This window comes from Trachypithecus francoisi, unplaced genomic scaffold (assembly GCF_009764315.1).
Source record: "Trachypithecus francoisi isolate TF-2019V2 unplaced genomic scaffold, Tfra_2.0 Lachesis_group10, whole genome shotgun sequence".
In the NCBI taxonomy this organism is placed as follows: domain Eukaryota; kingdom Metazoa; phylum Chordata; class Mammalia; order Primates; family Cercopithecidae; genus Trachypithecus; species Trachypithecus francoisi.
In genome coordinates this window covers 84,685,511-84,703,523 of record NW_022681455.1, presented here as the reverse complement: position 1 = coordinate 84,703,523, position 18,013 = coordinate 84,685,511, and the positions used below count along the sequence as shown (strand labels likewise).

The following is an 18,013-nucleotide window of genomic DNA, read 5'->3' as shown; positions in this document are numbered from 1 at the left end:
GGGCACCATGGTCTGCCTGGCTACTTCCTGCTGTTAAGGGGTGTCGTTAAGTTCGGGGCCTATGGTTGGTATTTGGACGTACGGATGAAGAATAAAATAAGGCACAGTATTAGTATAGGAACGAGGAATGGAAGCATTTGTTGGAATATGGACAAAACCCAGAAGGATAGTCCTGGCAAGGCTGGGGAGTATGAGATAGTTAAGAAAATTTAGTAAGTTTGAGGCGAATGGGGGAAAGCCAAACTGATTTCCACTGATTGCTTTCGGTAGGGGTCCTTTTTAGTTGGGAATGAGGAACGAGTGTGCAAAGTAGTTGTTGGCTAGGCAGCAATTAAGGAGTGGAGTTTTTTGTGGAGTGGATGGCTTTCCGTTTACTCCTACTACAGAGATATTGGATGGAAGGCTAGGTCCAGAGAAGGACGGCAAAACAGAATAGGTAGCTTCACTGTTGATTAAAAAATTGTCTTACCCGCTACCAGGAGAGTTACCTGCGGCTCGGCGAGGGTGATGAGGGTCCCCGAGTCTCGGCACCTTCAGTTATCGTCGTCCAGATGTAGGAGCTGGAAGGAGCTCCCAGGATCCTGGGAAAGGGGGTCACGTGGAGACGCGGCACCTGTTCTCAGGGTGGGGCAATCAGACCTCCAGTGTCCTCTCTGCTGGCAAGCAGGGCAGGAGGTTGCTGGTGGACAAGGGTTAGGACATTCACTGACCCAATGTCCTGATGCCTTGCACTTATAGCAAGGCTGTGTTGGGGCTCGGGGACCTTGGGGACACCTTTTGGCATAGTGTCCTGCCTTGCCGCACTTATAGCAGGCTCCTTTCGTAGCCTTGGAGTCTGTGAGGTGTGTGCTCTCTGGTCTGGGGTTACGACTGGGCTGTAAAGCCGCTGCTAGGAGCTGTGCCTCAGCCGTCTCCTCTCTGGAGTTATAGACCTTAAAGGCTAATTTAACTAGGTCTTGTATTGGTGTCTGAGGACCATCCTCTACCTTTTGAAGTTTTTTATGAATGTCAGGAGCTGATTGAGAAATGAAATAAGATGCCAAAATGGTGGCCCCTGTGGGGGAGGCCGGATCTAACCGGGTATACTGGGTTAGAACCTCAGTCAGTTTAGGGTAGAGGTTAGGATAACCTGGAGGTCATGCCAAGTTAAGTCATAGGCCTGACAAAGGTATCTAAATTCTTTTATGTATATGGTAGGATTAGCTGAGAAATCACCTAAACGCTTCTCAATTTTGGAAAGATCAGCCAGTGAAAAAGGGACATGTACTCTGACTACCCCCTCTGCCCCAGCTACCTCTTGCAAAGGTGCTAACACTGTAGGAGGGTGTGGGGCAGGAGGGAGGGCATCAGCAGGGCACTTAGAGCGGGTGTGTGCAGATATAGGGGACCCTAGGTGGCCGGCTGAGGACGTGGAAGGGGGCACGGGTGTGAGCGGGCTACTAGTCGATGAGGAGCAAGGAGGAGGAGTCTGGGCAGGAAGGGAGGGGGTGGAGAGAGCGGGGAGAGAAGGAGGAGTATAGGGCAGGTTGGGACGAGAGCGTAAGGCCCAAAAGCCTTGTATGTAATTAATTTCAGACCACTTGCCTAGCCGCTGGCAGAAATTGCTGAGGTCAATCACACCACCGTGGAAAGGAAAATTAACCGCTTCCTCCTAAGGTCTTGTTCGAGCTGTAAGGTTTTTAAATTGGCTAGGAGGCACCCTAAGGGGGTGCTCTTTGGAAATTTGGACTGACGGTTTCCCATTTGTTTCTTCTTTACTTACACAATGGACACAATGGAAATGGAAGTGGATCTCTGCCTGGCTTCAAAGCGTCCTTTGGAACCAGCAGAGACAGACTGGAGACTCATGGAGCCAAAGTGGAGATTACCTTCAGGTGGACGTCTCTGTCCTGAATGGGTCTCCCGAGCCACTTGGTGGCTCAAAAGTGGGTCTCGGACCTGTGCAGGATTTTTGGCCGAGGGAGGTAAAGAGGAGACAAGGGCACTTACCCCAGAGAGGCCGTGAGAGTGAGGGAAGCGGGTCTCAGGTCCTGGTCCGTCTGTGGAGTGGAAGCAGGAGGAGGTTCCTCAACCCTTAGAGGCCTGAGGAGGGGTCTCCTCCTGGGTCTTCGGCACCAACTGATTTGTTTTTTCTAAGACCACCAGAGAGGGCACAAAAGAACCAGTGGGTAGGCAAGGGTAGGAGCAAAACTGCAAATTTATTTTGGTCACCTAAGGTGTGGGGGAGAGGTCTGTTGGCCTCCGGCAAAGGAGGCCGACAGAGTACCCCGGTGGGGCTCTTGGGCGGGGTTCCTGATACAGTCCCAACATCCTGACAGGAGTAGGGCTGGGAAGTCTGCCCCCTTTGTAATTTCTAATTGTGTTTATTCGGGTCTTCTCTTTTTTTTTTCATTAGTCTAGCTAGCGGGCTATCAATCTTATTTATTCTTTCAAATAACCAACTTCTGGTTTCATTGCTCTTTTGTGCAGTTTTTCACGTCTCAATTTCATTTGGTTCAGCTCTGATTTTGGTTATTTCCTGTCTTGCTAGTTTTGTGTTTGGTTTGCTCTTGTTTTTCTAGTTCTTCTAGTTGTGATGTGAAGTTGTTAATTTGAGATATTTCTAACTGATGTGGGCATTTAGTGCTTTAACCTTTCTTCTTAACCCTGCTTTAGCTGTGTCCCTGAGTTTCTGGTATGTTGTATCTTTGTTATCACTGTTTCAAAGAAATTCTTGATTCCTGCCTTAATTTCATTGTTTACCCAGAAGACTTTCAGGAGCATGTTGTTAATTTCCATGTAATTGTATAATTCTGAGCATCTTCTTAGTGCTGATTTCTATTTTTACTGTGCTGTGGTCCAGGAGTGTGGTTGGTATAATTTCGTTTTTTGAATTTGCTGAGGATTGTCTTATGGCTGATTGAAAGATTGATTCTAGATTATGTGCCATGTGAAGAATGTATATTCTGTTGTTTTTGGGTGGAGAGTTCTGTGGATATCTGTTAGGTCCAATTGGTTAAGTGTTGAGTTCAGGTTCCAAACATCTTTGTTACTTTTTTGTCTCTGTGATTTCTCTAATACTGTCAGTGGGAGTGTTGAAGCCTCCCTCTCTCATTGTCTGCTTATCTAAGTCTCTTCATAGGTCTCTAAGAGTTTGTTTTATGAATCTGAGTGCTCCTGTGTTGGATGCAAGAAATTATTATTTTCTGTGAGAGTGTTTGTTCAAAAAGCAACTCCACCCTTACCTGAAGCCAGAAACTCTGTTTTGTCTGCTTTTTGAATTTTTAAATAAATGAAATGAGATAGCATGTATACTTTTGCATCTGGTTTCTTAGTGTAATATTATGTTTGTGATATGTATCCATTGTGTTCATTTTTTTAAAGCTACAAGCAAACCCCAAAAATTGCATGTTCAGTTTCAGCCCAACACAACAAAGTGAATATTGCAATAAAGCAAGTCACATGCATTTTTTGGTTTTCCAGTGCATATAAAGTATGTTTACACGATACGATAGTCTATTAAGTGTATAATAGCATTATGTTTCTAAAAAAGTACACACCTTAGTTTAAAATACTTTATTGCTAAAAAGTGCTAATGAACATCCAAACCTTCAGCAAGTCATAATATTTTTCCTGGTTCAGGGTCTCTCCTTCATGTTGATGGCTGCGAATCAGGGTGGTTGTTGCTGAAGGTTGAGTTGACTGTGGCCGTTTCTTAAAATAAGACAGCAATAAAATTTGCCATACCAATTGACTGTTTCTTTCACCCAAGAGTTCTTTGTAAGATGCAATGCTGTTTGATAGCCTTTACATAAAGTAGAACTTCTTTCAAAATTGGAGCTAGTCCAGGAGCAGTGGCTCACATCTATAATCCTGGCACTTTGGAAGGCTGAGGCAGGAAGATGGTTTGAGCCCAGGAGTTCAAGACCAGCCTGGGCAGCACTGGGAGACCCTGTCTCTACAAAAAATTTAAAATTACACATGTGTGGTGCCCACATTCACATTGGTTGTGGCAGTAGCAGTGGCAGGGCACTGGTGAGGGTGGGCTTGTTAGTGTTTGTGTGTGTGTTCATGCCTGCAATGGCAGTGGTGTAGTAGGGGTGGATTGCTGATGTTTGTGAATGCATTTGTGCCAGCAGCAGCAGAGGCACAGTTGTGGGCATTTGTGTGTGTTTTCATGCCAATGGTGGTGGCAGAGCAGGGTGCCCACCCATCAGCAGGGGAAGGGTGTTGGGGTGCCCTCACAATGACAGTGGTCAAGTGCTGTGGGGTGTATGTGCTCATGTGCCCCAGTCGGGGAGGCAAGGTCCACCCACATGCAAGCACATCAGCAAAGCAGTCGCGGGGAGAGGGTGTTCTTGGGTGAGTTCATACCATAGCAAAGCAGTAGGCGGAGGCTGTAGTGGGGGTTATCTGTGAGTGGGCTTGTACGTGTTGGCAGTGGTCGGTCTGCTGGAGCTGTCCAACAGTCAGGCGCAGTCTTCCAGCAAAGGAGCTATGATGAGGGCCCAAGGGAAGCACCCTGATTAGGCATCTGAGGCTGTGCTGCAAATGGGTGCAGCCATGCTGGGCCCTCAGGAGAGGACAGCAGACAGGAGGTTGCTCAAGTCAGACTGGCCCATTCCACTGCAAGACTGTCTTGCCCTGTCCAGGTATGACAGTTACTCTAAGGCTAAAGTCTCCTAGAAGAGCATGACAAACCTTGGCAGATGGGCATCCTTGGTTGTGGCCCACTGCAGCTATTTCCGTGCCAACCCCACTGGGTTCTGCACAGGCTAGAGTCCAGCCCTTGCCTCCTATCTAAGCAGCTCTCTCTGCCAGCTCACGTGTTTGTGGGGGTTGTAGGACCTCCTTCTTCTAGAATTTCAGAGGTTTGCTGTGAGAGTGGGTCACTCCTCACCTGCTCAATCCACCCCTTCTCCAAGAGTCACCGGGGGCCAGGAATGAGTTCCAATGCTCAGCAACCCTGTGTAGGGTTCCCAGCATCCTCCCGCTTCAGCCCAGCATCTGTGTTCTCCCTCCATCTACTCTCAATGCCTTCCCTCCAAAGATCGGCTCAGAGTGTGCCCATCTTCCTGATGTCTTGGTCTCTCGGTGGAAGATGTTCCTCCTCTCACCCAGTCAGCATTTTGGCTCCCCAGCAGGTCATTTTCTCTTAAAGAAAATTTTAGTCAATTTGCATTCACTCTCCACTACTGTCCCAACCTTAGACAATCATCAATCTATTTTCTGTTTCTAAAGGTGAGTCTTTCATAAAAATTTCTTATAAGTGAAATAATTAATTAAGTAGTCTTTTGGGTCTGATTTCTTTCACTTGGCTTAGTGTTTTAGAGGTTCATTCCTGTTGTAGTATGCATCACTGCTTCATTCCTTTTGATTAGTGAGTAATACTCTGCTGTATGGCTATGGCACATACTAATTTTTCTTCCACTAGTTGATGGATATTTGGATTCTATTCATTTTGGCTATACGAAGAGTGCTGATGTAAGCATTCACATATGAATCTTTGAGTGCTGCAGATTTCCATTCTTTTGCGTATTTACCTGAGGGTGGGATTTCTGAGTCATATGTAAAACCATGTATAACTTTATGAGGAATTGCCTTTTTCTTACGTGTTGGCTGCACTATTTTAATTCTCATCAACAATGTGTGAGGATTCCGTATTCTTCACACTTTAGTCAACACTTGTTACTATCTTTTTGATATAGTAATCTATTGAGCAATAACTATTATCTCATTGTAGTTTTTGTTTGTTTGTTTAGACAGGGTCTTGCCCTGTCACCCAGGCTGAAGTGCAGCAGTGCCATCTTGGCTCACTGCAGCCTCCACCTCCAGGGCTCAGGTGATCCTCTCACCCCAGCATCCTGAGTAGCTGGGACTACAGACACGCGCCATGATACTTGGCTAATTTTTGTATTTTTGGTAGAGATGAGGTTTCTCCATGTTGCCCAGGCTGGTCTCAAACTGCTAACCTCAGGTGATCCACCTGTCTTGGCCTCCCAAAGTGCTGGAATTAGAGGCATGAGCCACCGTACTCAGCAGATTTATTTCTAAATGTTTCTTTCTTTGATGCTGTTATTAGAAGAATTGCTTACTTTCAGATTTTTCATTGCTCTCATATAAAAGTACAATTCAGTCTTGAATTGTGACCCTGGTGAGCTTGTTTATTAGTTCTAGTGGGTTTTTGGGGAATACCATGCTAATATACATGATTATGTAAGTTTGTAATAGAATATGGTTCTACTTATTTTCTAAACTAGAAGATTGTTTGATTTTTAGATTTTTAAGCCAACATCACATTTGCAAAATAATCCCATTTGACAATGGTGTTTAACGAGTTTCATATTTTGCTAGATTCAGATTCAGTTTGCCAGTTTTTTTGTTGTTGTTTTAGAATCTTAGTGTCTGTATGCATGAAGGATAAAGATAAGTCATTTTTTATCTAGTAATGTTTCTGTTTGATTTTGGAATTGTAGTAATACTGATCTGATAGAATGACTTGGGAAATGTTTTCACTGATTCAATTTTTTGGAAGTATTTGTGAAAAGTTAATAATAATAATAATAATTATTATTACTTGAGACGGAATTTTGCTCTTGTTGCCGAGGCTGGAGTGCAATGGTGTGATCTCGGCTCACTGCCACCTCCACCTCCCGGGTTCAAGCGATTCTTCTGCCTCAGTTTCCCAAATAGCTGGGATTACAGGCATGCACTACCACACTTGGCTAATTTTATATTTTTAGTAGAGACAGGGTTTCTCCATGTTGGTCAGGCTGCTCTTAAACTCGCGACCTCAGGTGATCCATCCATCTCAGCCTCCCAAAGTGCTGGGATTACAGGTGTGAGCCACTGCGCCCGACCCAGTATTAATTCTTTATTGAATACTTAATAGAATTTACCGGTTAAGCCATTTGTCCTGGGGCTTTTATTTGTGTAAAGGTTCTAATTAATTTGATCTCTTTCTTTGTTGTAGATCTATTAATATGTTACATTTATTTCTATGTAGAGCTATTTATATATTTTATTTCTTCTTAACTTTTTTTGAGAATTTGTGTTTTTCAATGTATTTAGTTTTAATTTTTAGTATCTCACATTTCTACTGTTTCTCTGCAGTTAACAAGAAATAATCAGAAAGAATATTGTGTGACAATAAGCCTTTGGAACAATTAACAAATTACTCAAAATTTCTTGTGTTATAAAAGATTATAACTCTAATTACTATAGTTAATGCTGATATTTTTAAAAACTTATTTTCAATTTGGGGGTACATGTGAAGGTTTGTTATATAGGTAAACTCATGTCATGAGGGTTTGTTGTACAGATTATTTAATCACCCAGACATTAAGCCCAGTACTCAAGAGTTACCTTTTCTGCTTCTCTCCCTCTTCCCACCTTCCACATTCAAGTATATATCCCAGTGTCTGGGAAACATCTTTCTTCATGAGTTCATGAGTTCTCGTAATTTACCTCCCACTTTTTCTTTTTTTTTTGAGATGGAGTCTCACTCTGTTACCCAGGCTGGAGTGCAGTGGCATGATCTCAGCTCACTGCAACCTCTGCCTTCTGGGTTCAAGCGATTCTCCTGCCTCAGCCTCCAGAGTAGCTGGGATTACAGGTGTCTACCACCACACCAAGTTAATTTTGTATTTTTAGTAGAGATGGAATTTCCCCATGTTGGCCAGGCTGGTCTCAAACTCCTGACCTCAGGTGGTGATCCTCCTGCCTTGGCCTCTCAAAGTGCTGGGATTACAGGGGTGAGTCACAGTGCCCGACCTACCTCCCACTTTTAAGTGAGACCATGCAGTATTGGGTTTTCTGTTCCTGTGTTAGTTTGGTAAAGATAATGTCCTCCAGCTTCATCCATGTCTTTGCAGATGACGTGATCTCATTCTTTTATGCTTAAATAATATTCCATGGTGGGCATGTACCACATTTTTTTTTTTTTTTTTTTTTTACTGCACATCACTCCTTTATTATAGTGATCTGGAAATAGCGTTTAGTACAGTTATGCTCAGATGAACACTGGACCCATGTGGCAGGGCCAAGCAACTAGAACATGATTCAGAAATCAGTGAAAGACACACTTGGACAGGACCATGGCATTTCACTGCCACGAAACAAGACAGGAAGGGATTCTAACACACACAGCAGGAAGCACTCCTGCCCCTCAGAGGTCAAGGAACTGATCCCATACTGGTATGAGGAATGGTTTATTTTCTGATGACCACATGTGGGACTATTCCAACCACCACAAGAAACCCCAGAAGGGTTATTGTTTTGCATTAATTGTGTATACTCTTTTTTAAATAAAAGTAAATGTAACACATAACTAAATTAAGGATTGATCCCAAACTTCTAGAGCCAGCTCCTCTGGTGTCAGTGAGGAAACAGTTGTCATATCACCATGCAGGTTACATTCATCTTCCACTGGAATGACTAGAGTCCCCAGGCAGTGGCCTGACTGCAGAAGAGCAGAGGACTGGCTCCTGGGGACAGACAGACTCTGTTGCTTCTCCTCATAGGTCATGGCTTAGCATGGTTCCTCCCCACAAGTCCTTAGTAAACAAAGAACTCGCAAAAACCCAAGTCACTACCTTTAAACTCTGTTGGATAAGGGGAGCTTTTCCAGAGGTTGGACTGAGAACCTATGCTCTAGAAGCGCCATTCTGATTAGATTGTATGAAGGGAGTGGGTGCAGGAGACAAAACGGCTAAAATGCACATGGGAGCCACTGGTCCCCATCTGCAGCTACAATGCAAGATGTCTACAGATGTGGTCAGTGTGACGTGTGCAGGTGGGAGGGGCAGAGGGACAAGATGGGCAGGAAGGGTGCTCCTAGGGACAGTATCCTCCCCGCTGGCCTTCACTTCTTGGCCTTCCCCTGGGCAGCCACAGTTTCCATGGCTTTGCCCACCGTCCCTTTATCCCCCAGGAACTGCATGGGCTTGATAGGCTTCAAGTTCTTGTCCAATTCATAGACAATGGGAATACCAGTCAGCAGGTTCAGCTCCATGGTAGCCTCTTCAGAGAGACCCTCCAGATGCTTGACAATGCCCTGGAGGCTGTTGCCATGGGGTGCAATCAGTACACATTTCCTCTCCTTGATCTGGGGAACTATTTCTTCATTCCAGAAGGGCAGAGCTCTGGCAATAGTGTCCTTCAGACTCTCGCAGGAGGGTAGCTGATCTTCTGTGACGTCTGCATACCTGCGATCCTTACTGATGTTCCTGTAGAAAGGGTGGTCGGGCTCCATCGGAGGTGGTGGGACATCATAGGACCACCTCTAGATCTTCACCTGGGCCTCACCATGCTTTACAGCAGTTTCTGCTTTATTGAGACCGGTTAGACCCCCATAGTGCCGCTCATTGAGGCGCCAGGTCCTCACCACTGGCAGCCACATCTGATCAATGGCATCTAGCACTGTCCAGAGGGTCCGGATCGCTCTCTTCTGCACTGAGGTGAAGCAGATGTCAAACTCATAGCCAGCATCTCGCAGAGCCTGACGGCTGCGCTTCGCCTCCTCGGGGCCCGCCGGGCTCAGGTCAGCGTGGTATCAGCTGCTGAAGCGGTTCTCCAGGTTCCATGTGCTCTGGCCATGCCAGATGAGCACCAGTTTGTAGGCGGCCATGGTGGCGGGATGGGGATGCAGCCTGTACCACATTTTTAGTATCCAATGTCATTGATGAACACTTAGGTTGATTCCACATCTTTACCATTGTGAGTAGTGCTGCAAGGAACATTCACATGCATGTGTCTTTATGGTAGAATAATGTATATTCCTCTGGGTATATACCCAGTAATGGGATTGCTGTGTCAAATGGTGGTTCTGCTTTTAACTCTTTAAGGATTGCGATACAGCTTTCCACAATGATTGAACTAATTTACACTTTCACTAACAGTGTATAAGTGTTTCCCTTTTCTCCACAACTTCACCAGCATCTGTTTTTTTTTTAACCTTTTAATAGTAACTAGCCATTCTGAATGGTGTGAGATGGCGTCTCATTGTGGTTTTGATTTGCATTTTTCTTTTTTTTTTTTTTTTTTTTTTGAGACGGAGTCTCGCTGTGTCGCCCAGGCTGGAGTGCAGTGGCGCGATCTCGGCTCACTGCAAGCTCCGCCTCCCGGGTTCCCGCCATTCTCCCGCCTCAGCCTCCGAGTAGCTGGGACTACAGGCGCCCACCACCGCGCCCGGCTAGTTTTTTGTATTTTTAGTAGAGACGGGGTTTCACCGTGTTAGCCAGGAGGGTCTCGATCTCCTGACCTCGTGATCCGCCCGCCTCGGCCTCCCAAAGTGCTGGGATTACAGGCTTGAGCCACCGCGCCCGGCCAACAGTGATATTGAGCTTTTTATCATATGCTTCTTGGCCGCATGTGTGTCTTTTTTTGTTGTTGTTTTTTAGACGGAGTCTCGTTCTGTCACCCAGGCTGGAGTGCAGTGGTGCGATCTTGGCTAACTACAACCTCCGCCTCCCAGGTTCAAGCGATTCTCCTGCCTCAGCTTCCCGAGTAGCTGGGACGACAGGCGCATGCCACCAAGCCCAGCTAATTTTTTGTACTTTTAGTAGAGACGGGGTTTCACCGTGTTAGTCAGGCAGGTCTTGATCTCCTGAACTAGTGATCTGCCCGCCTTGGCCTCCCAAAGTACTGGGATTACAGGCGTGAGGTGGCGCCCAGCCGGTATGTCTTCATTTCAAAAATGTCTGTTCATATCCTTTACCACTTTTTAATGCAGTTGTTTGTTTTTCTCTTGCAAATTCATTTGAGTTCCTTACAGATGCTTGTAGACCTGAGTCAGATGCATATTTTGTCTTTATTGTTGTTCTATAGCTTTCTTAGGCATATAATTTTTGATTGACAGTTTTTTCTTTGAGGAGTGGGAAAAAAGTTTCAAATGGAGTTGAAAGACTTGCAAGAAGGCAAACAAATCAAGATCCAACAAAGCCAACTGGATTGAGAAATGAAGTCATATTGATTGCAACAAATGATATGTTGGACTGGGTTAGAGAGAGCAGGAAAAAGTAAATTTGTGGACAATAGAAGTCTGTGGGCTGGGTGGCCCTGACTGAGATCAAATGGAGAAATTTCATCAGAATAGGAAAGGTAGCACATTATGCTGAACCTAAACAGGCTGAGCTGCTGCCCTATGCTAAGATTCATAGATTTATAAGAAGAAATGTCATGATGTTATCATCTAACAATTTTATAGGTATTATTTGTTAAGGAAGACGATCATCTATGTGTAGTCATAATTATGATTAAGTTAATGTTATGTTTAGCTATGATTAAAATTGTGTTTGATGGATATCACAAGGGCCAAAAATAAGTGGCTACTGCTAACAAGTGGGTGCTTAACTGATAAATGTGTGAAATCAAACACTCCTGTGAATAGAAGCAGCAGAGGAGACTGAAGAATGAGGGGTGGAACACAACAGCAGGATAGCTTGATACTTTACATCAAAGTAAGATCTCGGCCGGGCGCAGTGGCTCACGCCTGTAATCCCAGCACTTTGGGAGGCCGAGGCGGGCAAATCATGAGGCCAGGAGTTTGAGACCAGCCTGACCAACATGGTGAAACTCCATCTCTACCCAAAATACAAAAATTAGCTGTATTTTTTTAGCCCGGCTAACTTTTTGTATTTTTAGTAGAGACGGGGTTTCACCGTGTTAGCCAGGATGGTCTCGATCTCCTGACCTCGTGATCCGCTCACTTCAGCCTCCCAAAGTGCTGGGATTACAGGCGTGAGCCACCATGCCTGGCCGAGCTGGGACCATTTTTAAGTGATACATTAAGAAAGGTTCAGAAAAGCAAGATAAAACCTTCCAAAGATGTTCACATACTAATTCCCCAGATACTGGGAATACGTTAAATTCCATGGCAAAGAAAATATAAGATTGCAGATGTGAGCAAGATTGCTAGTCTGCTGTTGAAACATAGTGAAATTTTCACGAATTATCACCATGGGTCCAGTATAATCACAAGGGTCCAGAAATGTGGAAGAGTGATGGAGAACAGAATGTATCAAAGTGATGAGATGTGAGAATGACTCAGCTGAACAGCTTTTCAATTGCTTGCTTTAGTGATTCTTTTCATATTAGAATAAATTTTCATTTAATTTAAATGTATAAATATCTTTGAGTAATTTTATTTGTTTTTGTATTTGTTATGAGATAGGGTCTCACTCCATTGCCCCGGTTGGAATGCAGTAGTGCAATCATGGCTCACTGCAGCCTTGACCTCCTGGGCTCAAGCAATCTTCCCACCTCAGCCTCCTGGGTAGCTTGTACTACAGGTGCATGCCCCAACGTCTCACTAACTTTTTAATTTTTTTGTAGAGATGGCACCTCACTATGTTCAAGGCCAGGCTGGTCTTGAACTTCTGGCCTCAAGCAATCTTCCCACCTCAGTCTCCAAAAGTACTGGGATTGCAAGCATGAGCCACTGTGCCTGGCCCTTTTTCTGAGTAATTTTGTTTGTCCATCACTGTTCTGGGTGCTAAAAGTGATAGGAGAGAATGCAGAACAATAAGGATATGATTTCTAAAAAGTAAGGCTCAGGTATAGTGGGAGTACAGGTACTGTGCACTGTATGATTGTAGAAGTCTTATTGTTTTACAAATATAAATGATTTGGTGTGGAAAAGAATGCAGAAGCTGGATTCCCAAGAATTCATATGCAGGCTTAACAAAGAATAAGTGGGGAAAAAGATGGTGATGGCACCAATTTTGAACACTGAACAACAAACACTGATAAAATGGGATCTATTGTTTCTTTTATTCCAGATATAGAAAGTATGTTTCCTCTATGCCATTAAGATGAAAATGCTTTCTACTTATGTTATTGTTAAAAATGTCTTTGTTTTTCAAGCTGGCATTGGATTCTCAGCCAACACTTTTCTCCTTTTCTTCCACATTCCTTACGCTCTTCTGAATTGCAGGCCTAAACCCCATGACTTACTCACCTGTCACCTGGCCCTCATTTACATTCAGATGCTCCTCACTTCAGTGGATTTTTTGCCTCTAGACATGTTTGAATCACTGCATTTTGGGAATGACTTTAAGTGTAAGTTGCCTTTTTACACAAATAGGGCAATGAGGGGCCTCTCCATCTGCACCATCTGCCTTCTGAGCATGCTCCAGGCCGTCAGCCTCAGCCCCAGCACCTCCTGGTTGGCAAGGTTTAAACATAAATCCACAAATTACATTATGCATGTTTTCTTTTTTTGGGTGTTCTTCAATTTGTCCTTCAGTAGTTGGCTAACATTTTTCTCTGTGCATTCTTCCAACACGACCCATATCAAGCTACTGAATGTCAGTAAATACTGCTCACTTTCCCCTATGAACTCCACAATCAGGGGTGTGTTTTTCACTGTGACATTGTCCAAGGATGTCTCCTGTGTAGTACTTATGCTGCTCTCGAGTGCATACATGGTGATTCCCCTGTCCAAGCATTGGAGGCAATCCCAGCACCTCCTCAGCACCCACCTCTCCAAGACCCTCCCCAGAGAAAAGGGCCACCCAGACCATCCTGCTGCTGGTAAGTTTCTTTGTGGTCATGCACTGGGTGGACTTTATCTTCTCAATCTTTTTAACCCTGCTATGGACGTATGACCCATACGTCCCTCCTGATCGTGCAGGGAGATGTGCTGAATGCCTATGCCACTATTAGTCCTTTGGTGCAAATCAGTTCCGATAAAACAATAATCAATATTATGAAAATTGCAATAGAAATATCATCAATTTTTAATAAGTCAGCGATGAAAAATGTTTTCTGAGAAAAGAGTCTTCGGCCATCAGTCAAACTGTTCAAGTACCACTGAAATGTTTAAATTTGATTTAAGTGAAATATAAAGAATTATGCTTTTATTATATCTAAATACTTTTGAAACCTATTCTACCAAGGAATTTTCAGTTTCTTTAGTTCAGTGTCTACGACAGTTGATATCCCCATATTAAGTCTCTTACTCTTTTTCATTTTAATTTAATACCAGAAAATGTTTCTTTCTTCTTGAAGTGTACCCTAAAGAAGCTCCTATTGGTAATAAAATCTCTCAAAATTTTCACTTTGGAAAATATTTTAATTTACTTTTACTTCAAAAGTATTTTAGGCCAGGTACAGTGGCTCACACCTGTAATCCCAGCGATTTGGGGGCTGAGCTGGGAGGATTGCTTGAGGGCTACAGTTTGAGATCAACCTGGGCAACATAGTAAGATAGTAAGATCTCACCTCTACAAAAATAAATTTTTAAAAATTAGCCAAGCATGATGGTGAGTGCCTGTAATGCCAGCTACTTAGGAGGCTGAGGTGGGAGGATTCCTTGAGCCCCAGAGGTTGAGGTTTCAGGGAGCTGTGATTGCACCACTGGCTTCAATCTGGGTGACAGAGCAAGACCTCATCTCTAAAAATAATTTTAAAATGAACAATGAATAAAAATTAAACATTTTAGCTAAATATTCAATTCTAGCTTTAAATCATGCTTCTTTGGAAAAACTTTTTTGTCTCTGTAAAAATTATGTCAGTTTACAAAGACTTCATGACTAAAACACCAAAAGCAATCGCAACAAAAGCCAAAATTGACAAATGCTGCACAGCAAAAGAAACTATCATCAGAGTGAATAGGCAACCTACAGTATGGGAGAAAATTTTTGTAATCTATCCATTTGACAAAAGTCTGATATCCAGAATCTACAAGGAACTTAAGCAAATTTACAAGAAAAAAAACACAACCCCATCAAAAAGTGGGCAAAGGATATGAACAGACACTTCTCAAAACAAGACATTTATGTGGCCAACAAACATATGAGAAAAAGCTCGTTGTCACTGGTCATTAGAGAAATGCAAATCAAAACCACAATGAGATACCATCTCATGCCAGTTAGAATGGCAATCACTAAAAAGCCAGGAAACAACAGATGCGGGCAAGGATGTGGAGAAATGGGAACACTTTTACACTGTTGGTGGGAGTGTAAATTAGTTCAATCATTGTGGAGTACAGTGTGGTGATTCCTTAAGGATCTAAAACCAGAAATACCATTTGACCCAACAATCCCATTAGATTGTGGTATGGCTGCAATTCTAGGCAGTCATAAAAAGAATGAGTTCATGTCCTTTGCACGGACACGGATGAAGCTGGAAACCATCATCCTCAGTAAACTAACACAGAAACAGAAAACCAAACACTGCATGATCTCACTCATAGGTAGGAGCTGAACAATGAGAACACAAGGACACAGGGAGGGGAACATCACACACTGGGGCCTGTCGGGGGGTGGAGGGCAAGGGGAGGGAGAGCATTAGGACAAATACCTAATGCATGCGGGGCTTAAAACCTAGATGGTGGGTTGATAGATGCAACAAACCACCATGGCACGTGTAACAAACCTGCACGTTGTGCATATGTATCCAGAGCTTAAAGTAAAATTTAAAAAATTTTACCAAATTAAATATTAAATTTAATCTAAAAGTTATTTTAAATGGTCTTAAATAAAATTTACATATGACTAGATATTAGTTTGGTTATACAATCTTTTCCCACCTCTTTTGGAGTATGATTGACAAATAGAAACTGTATTTAAAGTGTAAAAACTAAAATATATGTTTTGATATATTTATATATTATGAAATTATTACCACAACAAAGCTAATGAACATATCTGTCATGTCACATAGTTACTATATTTTAGTATGGTAAGTTCATTTGAGATCCATTTTTCTTAACAAAGTTCAAGTATACAAGATGTAATTATTAAGTATAGTCATGATGCTGCACATTGGGTCTCCAGTATTTATTTATCTTGTGACAACAGGGTTGTACCCTTTGACCAATATCTCTCATTTTTTCCCAATCCCTCAGCCCCAAGTCACCACCATTCTACTCTCTATAACTATGAGTTCTACTCTTTTTCAGATTCCTCATAAAATGAGTTCATACAAAATTTGTATTTTTATGTCTGCCTTATTTCACTTAGCATAATGTCTTCAAAGTTCATCTATGTTGTTGCAAATGGCAGGATTTTCTTTCTTAGGGCTGAATATTATTTCATTTGATAGACAAATAGATATATTAATAGATATTTCATATATTCTTTATCCATTTATCTGTTGATAGACATCTAGGTTGTTTTTATATCTTGTCTATTGTGTGTAATGCTGTGATGAGTATAGGAGTGCAGCTATCTCTTCAAGGTAGCAATTTTATTCCTTTTGGATATTGTTAATGGTTTGAATGTTTGTCCCCTCCAAAACTCATGTTGAAATTTGATTGTGGCAAATGTGGTTGTGAGGTAATAGGGCCATGAAAGCTCCGTCCTCACAGTTGGGTTTAATGTCACTCTCATAGGGTTAGTTTGGTACCTTGTGCCTTTGCTTTTCTGCCACATGATGGTGTAGCAAGAAGGCCTTCACCAGATGCCACCACCTTGATCTTGCACTTCCCAGCCTTGATCTTGCACTTCCCAGCCTCCAGAAGTGTGATAAAATAAATATCTATTTATTATAAATTACCTAGCCTCAAGTGTTCTGTCATGGAAGCACAAAATGAACCAAGGCAGATAAATACCCAGAAGTGGGATTGCTGGATCATGTGGCAGTTCTAGCTTTAATTTTTTGAGAAAACTCCATATTGTTTTCCATTTTGACTTTATCCATTTACATTCCCACTAACAGTGTGCAAGAGTTCTCCCTTCTCCACATCATCATTAGCATTCATTATCTTTTGACTTCTTAATAAATACTATTCTGACAAGCCTGTGTGAGGTAATAGCTCATTGCAGTTCTGATGTGCATTTCCTGATTATTTGGAATGCTAAGCATCTTTTCAAATGCTTTTTGGCCATTGTACGACTTCTTTGGAAAAATATCTGTTCAGGTCCTGGGTTATTTACTTATTGATGTTCAGTTTTAAGAATTCCTTATATATAATCTCATTCTCAGATATACTGTTACAGAATTTTTCTCCAATTATACAGACTGACTTTTAATTTTGTTGATTGTTTTCTTTTGCTGTGAGAAACATTTTAGTGAACGTGGTCCCACTTGATTGTTTTTTCTTATATTGCATGGGTTTTTGATGTCAAATTCAAAAATTCATTGTTGAGACCAATGTCAAAGCCATCATTCTCAGCAAACTAACACAGGAACAGAAAACCAAACACCGCATGTTCTCACTCATAAGTGAGAGTTCAACAATGAGAACACATGGGCACAGGAAGGGGAACATCACACACCACAGCCTGTTAAGGGGTGGGGGACAAAGGGAAGGAGAGCATTAGGACAAATACCTAGACTTAAAGCCTAGATGACAGGTCGATAAGTGCAGCAAACCACCATGGCACATGTATATCTATGTAACAAACCTGCACATTCTGCACATGTATCCCAGAACTTAAAGTAAAATTTTAAAAAAAGAAACTTTTCCCCAATGTTTTCTTCTAGAAGTTTTATGATTTCAGATGCTATGTTTAAGTTTTCACCCAACAGATATAATTGTTTTTGCCAACTACAAAAAAGGTGGAAAAAATATTTTCTCAAGAGATACAGAATTGTAGAGACAAACTCCTGAAGTTGTTTACATCAATGCTAGGAAATGACAAGTGAAAAAGTTTACCATTTAACCAAATAGTATATTTCATAGCCAGAGTGAGGTTTTCCTTTGGGAACCTCTGATTGTACCACCCTGCCAGTGGGACTACTAAAGAGAATGTTGGCTATTAGAAAACAAACTGCAGGCCGGACACAGTGGCTCACACCTGCAATCCCAGCACTTTGGGAGGCTGAGGCGGGTGGAACCTGAGTTCAGGAGTTCGAGAGCAGCCTGGCCAATGTGGTGAAACTCCGTCTCTAATAAAAATGCAAAAATTAGCCAGGCGTGGTGGCGGGCACTTGTAATCCTAGCTACTCAGGAGGCTGAAGTAGGAGAATTGCTCGAACTCAGGAGGTTGGAGGCTGCAGTGAGCCGAGATCGTGCCACTGCACTCTAGCCTGGGCAACAGAGTGAGACCCCATTTCAAAAAAAAAAGAAAAGAAAAAAGAAAACAAG

The 18,013-nt window shown here is 42.7% G+C and overlaps 1 protein-coding gene and 1 pseudogene across 1 annotated transcript; one reads left to right on the top strand and one right to left on the bottom strand.

Moving 5' to 3' along the window:
* Positions 1 to 8,842: 8,842 nt before the first annotated feature.
* LOC117088741 lies at positions 8,843 to 9,607 on the bottom strand (annotated as a pseudogene).
* A 3,184-nt stretch (positions 9,608 to 12,791) lies between these two features.
* Positions 12,792 to 13,750, top strand: LOC117088573 (putative vomeronasal receptor-like protein 4). Its single transcript, XM_033219837.1, is given in 3 exon segments — positions 12,792 to 13,459; positions 13,461 to 13,596; positions 13,598 to 13,750. Coding segments are annotated over 3 exon segments (957 nt in total).
* Positions 13,751 to 18,013: the final 4,263 nt, after the last annotated feature.